The sequence below is a fragment of the Capricornis sumatraensis genome, chromosome 3, assembly GCF_032405125.1.
Source record: "Capricornis sumatraensis isolate serow.1 chromosome 3, serow.2, whole genome shotgun sequence".
NCBI lineage: Eukaryota > Metazoa > Chordata > Mammalia > Artiodactyla > Bovidae > Capricornis > Capricornis sumatraensis.
The window spans coordinates 40,396,126-40,409,673 of record NC_091071.1 but is presented as its reverse complement, the minus strand read 5'-3'; the positions used below and the strand labels follow the sequence as shown (position 1 = coordinate 40,409,673).

Sequence of the window (13,548 nt, the reverse complement as noted above, 5' to 3'; positions counted from 1 at the left end):
CTTTTTTCTTGTTAGATGAAATTACAATGGACCCTGCTGCCAACATCACTCCTCTCAGCCAGCATTTGTACCCACCCCCACGTGTCTCCCGAGGACACTTCCTCCTGGGACAGGCTCCTGTGACACCAGGCTCTGCTGTCCCTCCACTGCTCTGGGCTCCGGCTCCCCCTCAGCTGGTCCCATCTGGGCACACCTGCCCCGCCGGGGACCAGCCTGCTCAGCCCCACTGGTCCTGTGCCCATCTCTGGCTCCTGGGCCTCCTCCCCCTCTGCCGAGGTGCCCACTCCTGGATGTCATCACCTCGTCAGCGTGTCCACAAGTGCACACTCCCTCCTGCCTTGTCCCTGCTCCCGACACACGTCATCCTCACCTCCAGCCACAGCAGTAAATACCTATGGGTCCCTCCGCGTGCCCGGCCCTGTGCTAGGTGCCCCGGGGTCAGCAAGGTCTTCGATGCAAAGACGAAGCCGACCGTTAAGAGACCACAGGAGCCTCCATCTACCCCGTTATCCAAACCAGAACTGCGCGTCCTCCGAAGTCCCCCAGCTCGCTCCGCTGCCCCCGGGCGGGGATCGGAGCCGGTCACTGCTCGGACCTCCGGCCAAGGGGCGGGGCTAGAGGCGGGGTTGTCATCGGGGAAGGCGGGCCCTGGCTCTGGGCCCGGGATTGGGCAGCCCGGACGGAATGGGCGGTCTTCTAGCCCGGAAGGGGCGGGGTCTCCCCGGCGGCGGCAGATCGTGAAGACTTAGACCGCTGGTATGGTGCCTGCGGAGTGCTCTCGCCGGTGGGTCCCGCGCCGCTGGAGGGGCGGGGGCGGGGGCCAGCGGGGCCCGAGGACGGCCGGTCGCTGAACCTCCGGTGCTTCCCTCCCAGGCTGGTGGCCGAGCTGCGGGACGCCCTGGACTCCTGCGCCGAGCGACAACGGCAGCTGGAGCAGAGCCTGCGAGTCTCCCGGCGGCTGCTGCGGGTCTGGTACGCGACCCCGGGACCACCCGGCTAGGCAGCCCTCGGGCCGTCAGAACCCTGCTTGGAGCCCCGGGCCGGGAGGCTGGGCTCAGCGCTCACTTCTGAGTTGCGGGCTACCAGTGCCCCCCGCTTTTCCTGAGGCCCTGAGAACGGGGCTCCCACTCCTAGGCCAGACTATTATGGGGATCTGTTGGGCTCTGGCCTTGCCACGGCTGCCCTGTGTCCTTGCAGGGAACCAGCCGAGACTCCGGCTCCGGAGCCAACCCCAGGGCCAGAAATTAATGAGGAGGCCCCATCTTCAGGTAAACCTCAGCCCCCCCACCTTCTGCAGGTGCCATCCCCTGCCTGTCTTCTGGCTGGCAGTGATCAGGGGCCTCTACCTGACTCTCGGCTTTCACAGCATGCCCACCCAGCCCCCAGGACCTCAAGGAGCTGGAGCTTCTGACCCAGGCACTGGAGAAGGCAGTACGAGTGCGAAAAGGCCTCTCTAAGGCTGGAGAAGGAGTCAAGGTCCCCAGCCTGAAGTCTGGGTCCGCTTCCACTGCAACCAAAGCTTCTGCCCCACCCAGCACCTCACGCTGCACTGGCAGCCGTGCACCTGAGACAAAACCCCCCAGGGGTGTCCACCACCCCTGGGTGCCCGCAAAGGACCTCCCTGGGCGCAGGCTTCTGTTGGTGGGAGATGGCACCCATATGGGGCAGGGGGCCGGAGCCAACAAGACTGAAGCAGGCCTCAGGGACCAGCAGATTGTCCCCCAGGCTGCTTCTCAGTTTCCAGAAGCTTTTACGCTCAAGGATAAGGGGTGAGTTCCCCAGCAGACATCCCGTAGAGGAGCTACTGTCTGCCTGATCAGATCCTGGGCAGCTGTAGGAGGCTAGATTTGGGATGATAGGGAGGGCCCAGCACTGAGTGGGTGTGGGCCTGGGGAGCCCTGGGATGTCACCCCATGAGTCCCCAGCCCAGAAGTTGGTAGGTGGAACTGTTAGCAGTGATGGTGCCATGTTTGATGTGCGGGGCCTGTCCCTCTCTCCTCCCTGGCTGTTCCTGTGCCCCGTATGGGGGCTCCAGATGCACTGGAGATGGCCTGGGCTCTGCTCTCCTCTCTCCCAGGCGGACCCCAGCTGGGCTGGCTCCCGTGGTCACTCTGGAAGCCCTGTCTGAGGGCTGGGAGAGCCTCACCCCTCACTGGGCTCTGAGTGGGGAGTGGGGCCTGCAGCCCCCAGAGTGGGACAGAGCTGCCCTGAGCGCCAGCTTCCCAACAGGGCTCTACTGCGGCTGCCAGAGGCCTTCAGGAAGGCGGCTTCCCGGAATGCTCGGTGAGGCTGGTGGGGGCATGGTGGGGATGCGGGACCCCGGGAGGGGAGGGGGAGCCAGGGGAGTGGGGGTGGGGGGGTGGGGGCGTGGGGTGGGAGAGCAGGGAGGCAGAGACTTGGCCTGCAGGCCCTTTTGCTTCCTTTCCTGGGCGGTGACACTCTCACATCAGGAGAGTCCGCTGCCCTAGGCTGCTCTCGCGGATCCAGCTCAACCTCTCCACTGTGAGACCTTGAGCAGGGCGCCAGGTGTCCCCAGGTCCCAGGTTGTGGAAGTGTCGTAGGGGTTAAGCCAGGTGGTGCTTTCAGGTGTACCCGCTGTGCCAGGTATGGAGCCAGCGCCCAGAGCTCTGGTTCCGTCAGTGCTGGCTTCTCTCCCCTTTTCCTTGGAATTCTCTCCTGGTATTTCCCTGAGTGGGTCAGCTCTGTCCCCTCTCCATGGACAGTGTCCCCTCAGTTCCCTGGGCCCCTCCCTTTGGCCTCGCCTACTTCCCAGGGCCCCAGCCCGCCGGCTGGCATCATTACACGTTACTCTCTGGTTTGCGGGCTGCCCATGTGTGCGTCCAGCCTGTGGGCCCAGCTCAGCTCGATGCAGACCGGGGATTCTGCGGATGCTGCTGCTGCTGCCACCACCGCCAAAACCCAGTTCCTCCAGAAAATGCAGACAGCCGTATCCTTGCCAGGGTGGGATCATTGCAGAGGTTCTGGCTCTGAACCTGGTTTAGAGTGTGAGGAGGAGCTACTCCAGGAAGGGCCAGAGCCAGGCTGGGACCCAGCCCTGGGGGAGAGCGAAGGGGCCTGGCCATGGGGGAGTTTCCCTGACCCACATGCAGGCAGGCCTGCCCGGCTCCATGCTCAGCACGGCAGAGGTGGGGCGCCTACAGAAGGCCTGCTCGATGTTGAGGCTTCGAATGAGGGAGGCGCTCACAGCAGGTTAGTGGTCCCGAGTCGGGTCTTCGGCGGGAGGGGGAGGGCTTCAGGACCCTCATGGACCTGGCCTGTGACCCCCCGGCTCTCGTGTAGACCCCAAGGACTGGATGCAGGAGTACCGCAGCCTGCTCACCCTGGAGGGGCTGCAGGCTCTGGCAGGGCAGTGTCTGCACAGGCTGCAGGAGCTGCGCTCGGGTGAGGCCCGCCCCCGAACCCCCACCCCAGCCATACTGTGTGCGTGTGAGCCTGCTAAGTTGGGACCTTATGGGCTAGCCAGCCAGGCTCCTCTGTCCATGGGATTCTCCAGGCAGGAATACTGGAGTGGGTTGACATTTCCTTCTCCAGGGGTCTTCCAAATCCAGAGATCTTAACAAAGTCTCCAGTGTCTCCTACATTGCAGGAAGATTCTTTACCTCTGAACTACCGGGAAAACCTGGTCAGTGTCGAAGTCCTCTAGTGACAGGGAGGACTGTGGGGACTTGAACAGCACCCCCAGGGGAGTGGAGGCAGGCAGGCAGGCCCTTCCCATGTCCACTTCGGGATCCTGAGTGTTCAGTAGTTAAGCTGTGGAGCTGGCCAGTGCAGCACCCCCGCTCCAGCCCCCCTGCCCACACACAGACCCCACCAGTCTAAGTAGCTTGTGCTTTTATCCACTTAATGGGAAAGTTTCTTGTGAGAATCAGAGATCCTGGCACACTGTTAGTTGTTGCAAGAGAGAGTTGTTCGTGGACAGCAGGGCTTCACCCAGGAGGCAAGGGGGTACTTCACACCCCTTGCGGGAGCCTGGGAAAAACAGCCCTGGGTGGTGTCCCCTGTCCTTGCAGCGGTGGTGGAACAGCCGCAAGGGCTGTGGCCTGAGGGCCCCCCCAGGGCTGCCTTGCCCTGTGGAGGAAGCGCAGACCCAGTGTGGAGCCCCCAGCTGCTTCTCTACTCCAGCACCCAGGAGCTGCAGACCCTGGCAGCCCTCAGGCTGCGGGTGGCCATGCTGGACCAGCAGGTCCATCTGGAAAAGGTACTTCCAGACTCGGGGGTGTGGGTCACTGTGTGTGCAGGAGCCGTGGGCCATGGGGAGGACTCCAGGCTGATCCTCTTGGTTCAGCCCCCAAGATCTACCAGGGAAGGAGGAGGGGAGGGCCCGTGTGAGCATGCTGGAACTTTGGGAGGTGGAGTGCGGACTGGAGTGTGGCGCCTCGACTCCTGCCCTAGATTGGGTCCCCCCAAGTGCGCCAGGCCCCCCTGAGCCCTTGGCCCTCACCAACCCCCAGGTCCTGATGGCTGAACTGCTCCCCCTGCTGAGAGAGCAGGAGCCCCTGGGGCGCCCCTGGCTGGCGCTGTGCCGGGCTGCGCACTGCCTGCTCTGTGAGGGGGGCCAGCACTTCCTCACCGTCCTGCAAGATGAGCCTGCTGACCGACTGAGCCCTCCCTGAGGCCAGGCCCACCCCAGCCCCCGAGCCCACAACAAGGCAGGCTGGCTCTGCCCCCAGCGCGACTGTTGGCGAGACCCCCCACCTTCCTAGTAATTAAATCGGCATCAAGGGCATTTTCATTGGTGCGGTGAGCGGGGGACTCAGAGGGTCCTGTGCCCCCTTGGGAAGCCAGGTTTCCACCTGGCGGGGACTGCCCCTGGCTCTTTCTGGGGAACTTAGGGCCTTCCTCACATTTGCTGAACCTGCTGGTCAGGGTTTGGCTTTGCTTGGCCTTCCACAGGCTTGGGAGAACAGAGGCTGTGGGGACTTTGCTTAGCTACCTGTTTTCTCTTGCTTTACACTTATAAGCCACTTGTGTGACATTAAAACTGCTTTAAAAAGAATGTATTTTTAAATCATACAAAGGTGGGACTTGGTGCATGTTTGTTTTTGTCTTTGTGTTTTTTACTTACCAAGCACATAATCAAGTATATTTACCAAGAACGGGCATACCCATTTTGTACTGAAGGGAGGGGGCCGGGCCTCTCGAGGTGGGCTGCCCTGGGGCCTCACCGCTTGCTCTAGCCCTTGCACACATGAAACCTCTCCCCACAAGTGCTTGGATGAGTCCTGGGCTCACTCAAAGAGGAGAGAGCCAGTGTCTGCGTGGCGGCCACTGCCTGCCGACAGCCTTCTCTTCCTGGCACCCATATTCCACCCCTGGCCCCTGTGCTGTCGCTCTGGCTGCTGTGGGCCCCCAGACTGAGTCCCCTTCAGGGAACAGGCCTGTCACCCTCCTCTGCTGAAGGAACCACCGTTCCTTCCACTTCCACTTTCCTGCCTTCCACTTTCCTGGAAGGCAGGAAAGTGTAGAGGGCCAGGTCACCGCCTCTGGGTTTCCGTCGGGACTTGTTTGCTATTGTGGGCCTTCCAGCATGATCCTTGAAGACTATGTGTCGTCCCCAGCGCCTTTCTGGGTGGTGATTATCACCGCTGGGGTGAAGATGAGTAGGATGGTGTTACAGGCTTCACAGCCCTGGGCCCTGAAGAGGGCTGCCAGGCGGTGGTGTCCCTGTCGTGAGTCTTTAGTGAACACCTCTGTGAACCAAGCACGAGCCTCAGGGCTGGGCAGTGGCCCCCTATGTGGACAGTGATGGGCAACAATAGTAACACTGCTTCTGCCTCAGGAGGCCGGCAACTCCTGGAGAAGGCCAGGTCTCCTGCGAGCCTCCTGAAGCACTGCAGGTGTTGGGGGTGAACTGGGTGATGCTGAAGCAGCCTTGGGGTGGCCCCACCCTGCAGGAGACTATTTGTAAAGGGCCCCACAGTTCAACAGGCCAGAAACCTTGGACGTGGAGTCCCAGGCCTTTGGGGCTACTGGGGACCAGGTGACAGACCAAAGTAGGAAGGGAAAAATCAAGAGGCCCTCACTGCTCTGAAGGGCCTCCGGAGAGTGAAGCTCGAGCAGAAGGAGCGAGAGAGAGGGGCGTGGGGCACACCTGCCCCCAGAGCTTACTCCCAGGTGCTGGGATCTGGAGGAATCCTGTCTCCAGGGCGAGCTCCACTACCACCCGTTCCCGGCTGCTCGAGAATCGTTTCCATAGCAGCTGGTCTCCACCGCAGTTATTTCATCCACTGCTTCACTTGTTTACTGTGCACCTTACCTATTGGCAGGAGGGCACTACCCCTCCGTCTCTAGCGGAGCTCAGATGATTATTGACTCAGTGACCCACCTCTCCAGGGCCAGCTCTGCGGGCCGGTGTGGGCACCTGAGCCTTCACGCGCAGGGCGGTTCCAGCAGATAACAAGGGGAGCGGTCTGGGTGGGTCCCAACACAAGGCCCCCCAGAGCCAGAAAGGCAGACCCGCTCCGGTCAGCGGCCGCCCGCCCCATTCCACACCCCGCCTGGAGGCGGCAGCGAAGACCTCCTGGCCCCGGCGGCCCTGCTGGCGTCACCGCCTCGCTGGCCAATCCGCTCCGAGGTGGCGGGGCGAGTGGGGCTGCAGGGAGCACCCACACCCACCCGGAGCGCAGCCCCCGCGTCTCAGGCATGAGCGCGGCCGAGCCCCCGCCCGCGGCCGAGGCCCTCGAGCCCCCCCGGGCTCTCCGCGCGCTGCTCTTGGCCACCGGCGGCGCGGGGGGCTCCTGGCCGCGTTGCGTCCTGCCGTTCGGAGCCGTGGCTCTGCTAGCCGGCGCCGCCGCCACGGCCATCACCTTCTCGCTGCGCGGACCCCGCCTGGACCTGGCCCAAGGCTCGGCGCTGGCGGCGCTCGGCGCGGGCCTCGGGCTCCTGGCCGCAGCCTTCCTGTGCTGGCGCGCGCGGCGGCGGCGGCAGAGGGCCGGGCGCGGGGGGCGGCGGGAGCCGGGGGCGCCCTGAGCCCGCGCGCCAAGCCCCCTCCGCTGCGAGGTCACGGCCAGCCGGCGCCTCCTCCCTGCCGACCTCGCCTGGGCCCGGCTGCCGCAGTGCCGTGCGCGTCGCGGAAGCCTCCTCGCAAGACGCCTCCCCCAAGCGTTCCGTTGTGACCGCTCAGGAGGCCCGAACTCTGGGGGCTTCGAGCCACTTCCCTCCCCTCCCCCGACTTGGCTCTGCCCCTCTCGCACCCGCCTCCGCCCAGCGCTGCTTTCAGCGTCTCGCTTGGCGCGCAGAGCGGGCCTGGCTGAGCTCAGGGCTGGCGGCGGTCGGCGCGGCCCGCGAGGCGCAAGGCGGCGGCAGGCCGGGGACTCGGCGTGGCTACCCACCTCCGGGCGAGGCACAGTGTGCTGTGTCCCCCTCCCTTAGCTATCTTTCTTCCCCGCTGGTGTGGAAGTCCCTCGGGGCAAAATAGGCGCTCAATAAATGTTTGCGCTATAAATGAACAAGTGGTGGCTTGCAAGCGTCTGGCGGGAGAGTAGGTAGTGAGCTAAGCCAGGAATATTTGCTCAGCTGGCCTTTTAAGGAAAAACCCCAGCCCCCTGAGGCCTGCTGGGACCCCTAGATGGGTACCCAAAGCCCACAGCTAGCGGCTGTCCCTCTGGGTGAGGGCAGGGGTGGGAGGGCTGCAGCAGGCTTTGGGGCTGCAGGTGGAGGCAGGGCCAGCAGAGAGGTGCAAAGCGTGAGAGGCCCCAGTCCAGGGCTGGGACAGATGGCTGAGTCCACAAGGAGCACTGATGCTGGCAAGGGGGCTGTTGGAAAGGCCCTCCCTAGCTCTCCTCACGCCATCTGCCAGGGCCGCCCCAGAGCCAGAAGAGAATGAATACCTCCTGGGAAGAGCCTGGGCTGCCCGCAGCCTCCTCCCCGGGGGGCTAATGGTGCAGTGACCCTCTGGGTAGAGGCCCTTCCTGCTGACCCCATGAACACTCCTCAGGTCGAGCCCTGGGGGCCTCCAGCCACAACAGAGGCCACCAGCTGTTCTGCCCACCCTCCCCCACCTCATCAGGAGGCTGTGCGGCACACAAAGCCTGCAGGGCTGGGCGAGGGGAGCTGCTCCCCACTTTCCTCCTTCCAGGCAGGAGTCCTGAAGCTCAGACAGCCAGGCTTTCCCTGGAGGCTTGTCTCAGGCCCGTGGGAACCACTATCCCGGGCCTAGGCCTTTCTCCCCACCATGGCCAGCTCCGGGCTTGTAACAGTCCCAGTAGGATCTATCCCCAACCCCAACTCCCACCAGGGCCCCCCATCCCAGATGGGTTTGGGGTGATGATTGAAGAATCTTGAAGAGAATGGGTGGGAAGGCGCTCCTTCTGCACCGACCCATCCTAGAGCAGAACCGTGCGCCCTGCCAGCTCTCTCGTTTGTGCCTGGTTGTTTGTTTTAAGGGGCATATTCTCTTTATTGGGAAGTTGAGGGACAGACCCCAGTACCAGTCCCATCACTCCCCCCCCCTGCATTTGAGCTGCTCACGCCTGGTAAAGGGCCCCACCAGAGAGTGTCAGTCACTGCAGGTGGCCCAGCCCCCTGTCTTCCTGCTGCTCCTCCAAGGTGTGTCCTTCAGTATCCGCCTCTGTACACAGGATTCTGCTTCTCTCCATCCTCTTCTGTCCTTGCAGTGTCTCTGGCCCAACTGAGGGTGGCAGCCCCGCCTCAGAGACACACCCCCGTGGTGTCTCCACTGACAGCTAGGCTGGCCTGGGGTCAGCCTCCCATGTGGAGCTTCAGGCCTCAGAGATGCTCCCCGGTGGATGTATTCTGGTGTTCCTGCCCCAACCGCGTGGGGCTGCCCCTTCCTGGGACGCTTTGCCGCAACTCAGGTCTGTTGAGCTCCTATGCGGCTCAGGAAATGCCAACAGCAAAGGGGGAATAATAGGCATCTTGGCTGATGAGGAAATTGAGGCTTGGGCAGGTTGAGGACTCGAAACCACACAACTAGAAACTAGAGCAGCATGGATTCGAAATCAGACCTGGCCCCAATCCTGAATTCTTTCTGCTGGAGCAGACTGCTGCCTCAGGGACACCCCCACAACCACCAGCCCAGCCTGGTTCCCTTTGCCCCGAGTGTGCCCTGTAGGGACCCAGGAGAGCATCCGGGACCCAGTCTTCAGCTCCAGGGCCCGGCGTGCCTCAGGGGCCTGAGGGAGGAGGCAGCCAGACCCCCGCCCAGCACGTGGCACAACCCCAGGAGCAGTCAGAGCCTGGCTGCGGGCCGGGGGCCGGCTGGGTGGTCCCCCACGGGCTGCGTGGCGGGGCCACCCGCTCCAGCCCCCTCCCGCCAGCACATTCCTGGCTCCGCGGCCCCACCCCCGGCTCCAGGGCCTCCCAGCCCCCTCCCCCGCTGGCCCGGCCGGCGTCTGAATCTGCTTCTGATTCCGGCTCTGCCGACGCGGCCCCCTCCTCTCCCCTCCCTCCTTCCCGGCCGAGCAGCCCCGCCCCCGGCTGAGCCCAGGCTGGAGCCCGCTGCGCCCCCCACCCCCTCCTGGCACAGCTCGCCCGCCCTCGCTGCAGCCGGGAGGAGGCGGCGGCTGGGGCGCCCCAGGCCCCGCCCGCCCTCGGCCCGTCCCGGGAGGCCGGGAGACCTGCTCGACCCGGCCCTCGGTGGGTGAGTACGAGCGGCGGGCGGCGGGTGCTACCTCTGCGGGCGGAGGCGCCGAGGGCGGGGGCGACGCCTGTCAACGCTCCAGGCCCCGCGGGAGTCCCCGCTGCTCCGCTCGGCCCGGAGCGTGCCCGCGTTAGCGCCCACCTCTGGGCCCCGGTTGGGGCCGCCCGGGGGCTCTGGTGGCTCGGCACCCCAGGCCAGCGGGCAGAGCCTCGGACCGGGCTCTCTCTCTCCCGAGGGCAGCGGCGTGGGGCCCCGGCCGGCCGGCTGAGCCCCGGCGGCTCCGGCCATGCCCGGCTGGCCCTGGGGGCTGCTGCTGACCGCGGGCACGCTCTCGGCCGCGCTGAGCCCGGGGCCGCCGGCGCCCGCCGACCCCTGCCATGACGACGGGGGCGCGCCCCGCGGCTGCGTGCCGGGCCTGGTGAACGCGGCCTTGGGCCGCGAGGTGCTGGCCTCCAGCACGTGCGGGCGGCCGGCTACGCGGGCCTGCGACGCTTCGGACCCGCGGCGGGCGCACCCCGCCGCCCTCCTGACCTCCACAGGCGGCACCGCCAACCCGGTGTGCTGGCGCTCGGACTCCCTGACTCAGGTGCCCCACAACGTGACCCTCACAGTGCCCCTGGGCAAGGCTTTTGAGCTTATGTTCGTGAGCCTCCGCTTCTGCTCGGCGCCCCCCACTTCCCTGGCCCTGCTCAAGTCGCAGGACCACGGCCGCAGCTGGACCCCACTCGGCTTCTTCTCCTCCCACTGTGGCCTGGACTACGGCCGCCTGCCTGCGCCTGCCGATGGCCCAGCTGGCCCGGGGCCCGAAGCCCTATGCTTCCCCGCGCCCCAGGCCCAGCCTGACGGTGGTGGCCTGCTGGCCTTCAGTGTGCAGGACGGCAGCCCGCCAGGCCTGGATCTGGACAGCAGCCCAGTGCTCCAAGACTGGGTGACCGCCACGGACATTCAAGTAGTGCTCACAAGGCCTGCTGTGCTAGGAGACACCAGGGGCGCCACGGCCACAGCCCCTTACTCTTACTCAGCCACTGAGCTCCAGGTGGGCGGGCGCTGCAAGTGCAATGGGCATGCGTCCAGGTGCCTGCTGGACTCCCAAGGCCACCTGACCTGCGACTGCCGGCACGGCACTGAGGGCCGGGACTGCAGCCGCTGCAAGCCCTTCTACTGCGACAGGCCGTGGCAGAGGGCCACTGCCCGAGAAGCCCACGCCTGCCTTGGTGAGGCCTTGGAGGGTGGCCTGGGGATCTGAGACCCGGCCGGCCTGTCCCTGACCCACCCTTCCTCGCAGCTTGCTCCTGCAATGGCCATGCCCGCCGCTGCCGCTTCAACATGGAGCTGTACCGACTGTCTGGCCGCCGCAGCGGCGGTGTCTGCCTCAACTGCCGGCACAATACCGCTGGCCGGCATTGTCACTACTGCCGGGAGGGCTTCTACCGAGACCCCGGCCGTGCCCTGAGTGACCGCCGCGCCTGTAGGGGTGAGCCTTCAGCCAGCCACCTGCACGCCTCACCCTCCCGGGTTTCCCCAACCCCAGATGGGCTTCTGACTGTCCCACTTCTGTCCTCAGCCTGTGACTGTCACCCTGTTGGTGCTGCTGGCAAAACCTGCAACCAGACCACCGGCCAGTGTCCCTGCAAGGATGGCGTCACTGGCCTCACCTGCAACCGCTGTGCCCCCGGCTTCCAGCAGAGCCGCTCTCCGGTGGCACCCTGTGTTAGTGAGTGACGGTGCCCTGCTTGGACTACTTTGGCAGAGGTCACCCCAGCTCTGAGCTGTTGCCTACCTGGGCCCCGCAGATCCCTAGCTCCCCTCAATTGTCTCTTGAGCCCTGCAGATGCCCCTGACCCCCCTTCAAATGCAGCCCATTATCCTATCCTCCCCACAGAGACCCCTGTCCCTGGACCCACTGAGGAGAGCAGTCCTGTGGAGCCCCAGGGTGAGCAGAGGTCCCAGAGGGGCATGTCCTTGGGGGGAGGGGCGGTGAATTCCCAGAGGGCCGGAGGAGAGGGTGGGAGAAGGGGGGAAGGAGATTCGGATCTGTGCCAACCTCCTCTTGCGCCCTCCTCCCAGACTGCGACTTGCACTGCAAACCTGCCCGTGGCAGCTACCGCATCAGCCTGAAGAAGTTCTGCAGGAAGGACTACGGTAGGCCGCGTTCTGGCCTCCCACCCTCAGGCTTCCTGCCCGACCCCCGTCCCTCCTCACCTTGCCCTCCCTACTCTCCCTCTGGAGGTCCTGACCCTCGCTGGCCCCTAAGGCCATCCCGCCAGTCCCTCAGCTCCTCCGCGCTCGCTGGCCCCATCCTGCCAGCCCCCGGGGCCTCTCGGTGCTCCCGCTGCGGCGTGTCCTCTTTGTGTTCTTCCTCCGTGCCCCCAACCCGCACGCGCACCCGCACCCCGGCTGGCACTGTGTGCGCCTCGGCTCTCGCCCCCTCGGGGCCCCGCCCCGCCTGACCCCGCCCCTCTCGCCTCCCCCGCAGCGGTGCAGGTGGCGGTGGGCGCGCGCGGCGAGGCGCGTGGCTCCTGGACTCGCTTCCCGGTGGCCGTGCTCGCCGTGTTCCGGAGCGGCGAGGAGCGCGCCCGGCGCGGGAGCAGCGAGTTGTGGGTGCCGGCGCGGGACGCCGCCTGCGGCTGCCCCCGCCTACTGCCAGGCCGCCGCTACCTGCTGCTGGGGGGCGGGCCGGGGGCCGTGGTCGGGGGCCCCGGGGGCCGGGGGCCGGGGCTCAGCGCCGCCCGCGGGAGCCTCGTGCTGCCCTGGCGGGATGCGTGGACGAGACGCCTTCGGAGGCTGCAGCGGCGCGAGCGACGGGGGCGCTGTGGGACTGCCTGAGCCTGCGGGCCGGGCGGGGGCCGGGCGGGGGCCGGGCGGGGCGCAGTCATCAAGGCTCACCTTCGTCCAGTGCATCTGCCTGACGAGAAGTCTTTGATCGCGTCGCGCGCGCCGCCCCTCTGGGCCCCCGCCCCTTTCCTCCCCCGGTGCCGCGAGCGCCCGCCCAGGAAGGGTGAGAGACGCAGCGACACCCCCGCCCCAACACGGAGGGATGTAGTAGCCCCAAAGAGCGGTTTCGAGCCCCCTTTGGGCAGTTGTCATCCAAAGGAGCCCATGCCCCCCTCCCACCTTCGAGCTATCTATCTACCTCCTCCGGGGGGGGCACCACGATGCCCCCAGAGGGCTGTGAACCCCTGCGAACACCTCAGGGGCCTCGGTGACACGCACCCCGAGCCCCGCGTGTCGTGGTCCCTCAGCGTTCCTGCGTTCCTGAGGCACTGACACCGCCCCCCAAAGTTATGAACCCCCTTCTGATGCCAGGACCCATAGAGCTCTGAGAGCACCCCAAGGACCGCCGAGACGCCACCTCCTCGGACTTTGATTTCCGGGAGAGCGCCCCGACGCCCCGAGAGGCGGTGCGGCCGCCAGAGACGCGCTGGGCGACGCGGGCTGCCTGTCCTCGTCAGGACCGGCGGGGGGCGCCATGTCTCCTCCCCCGGCGGCGGCGGCGGCGGCCTCGGGCTCCCGTCACGCCTGCCGGCGGGGCGTCCGCATCCCTGTCCTCGGTGACTGTGTTCGGCCTCTTGTCTGGCCCGTTGTGTCCGTGTCTCTTGTCTCCGTCAGGCTGTCTCTCTCGACCCGGGTCTCCGGGCTCCTCCCCTCAGGGCTCGCACGGACGCTCCCCCCACCCCGGCAGCCCGGACGTCGTGCCCACAAACGGGCGCGCGTTCCCAGGCCGGCCCGGCGCGACCGCTACCCCGGGGGGCATCACCGCCGCCCTGGACTCCCGATGCCCCCTGCCTCCGGCGCCTGGGCACGGCGGACACCCACCGCCGCGCGCGCGCCCCCTTGCCTCGTGCCGGGCAGGGCGCGGAGCCGGCGCATGCTCCGGCCGCCCGGCCGCGGGGCGTCAGCGCGCATGCCCGGAGCCGAGTCCTCGG

The 13,548-nt window shown here is 66.4% G+C and overlaps 2 protein-coding genes across 2 annotated transcripts; both read left to right on the top strand.

The window, feature by feature from the left end:
• Positions 1 to 754: 754 nt before the first annotated feature.
• On the top strand, positions 755 to 4,970 carry TEDC2 (tubulin epsilon and delta complex 2). The gene is made up of 10 exons (XM_068968639.1): positions 755 to 784; positions 874 to 972; positions 1,198 to 1,268; positions 1,367 to 1,769; positions 2,230 to 2,283; positions 2,845 to 2,947; positions 3,111 to 3,210; positions 3,301 to 3,402; positions 4,032 to 4,219; positions 4,473 to 4,970. The coding sequence occupies exons 1-10, from the start codon at positions 759 to 761 to the stop codon at positions 4,632 to 4,634; spliced, it is 1,308 nt and encodes a 435-aa protein (XP_068824740.1). The 5' UTR covers positions 755 to 758; the 3' UTR covers positions 4,635 to 4,970.
• Positions 4,971 to 9,908: 4,938 nt separating this feature from the next.
• NTN3 (netrin 3) lies at positions 9,909 to 12,448 on the top strand. Its single transcript, XM_068969328.1, has 6 exons — positions 9,909 to 10,836; positions 10,908 to 11,096; positions 11,187 to 11,336; positions 11,505 to 11,555; positions 11,690 to 11,764; positions 12,099 to 12,448. Exons 1-6 carry the CDS (start codon positions 9,909 to 9,911, stop codon positions 12,446 to 12,448), a joined length of 1,743 nt encoding a protein of 580 aa, XP_068825429.1.
• The last annotated feature ends 1,100 nt before the right edge of the window (positions 12,449 to 13,548 follow it).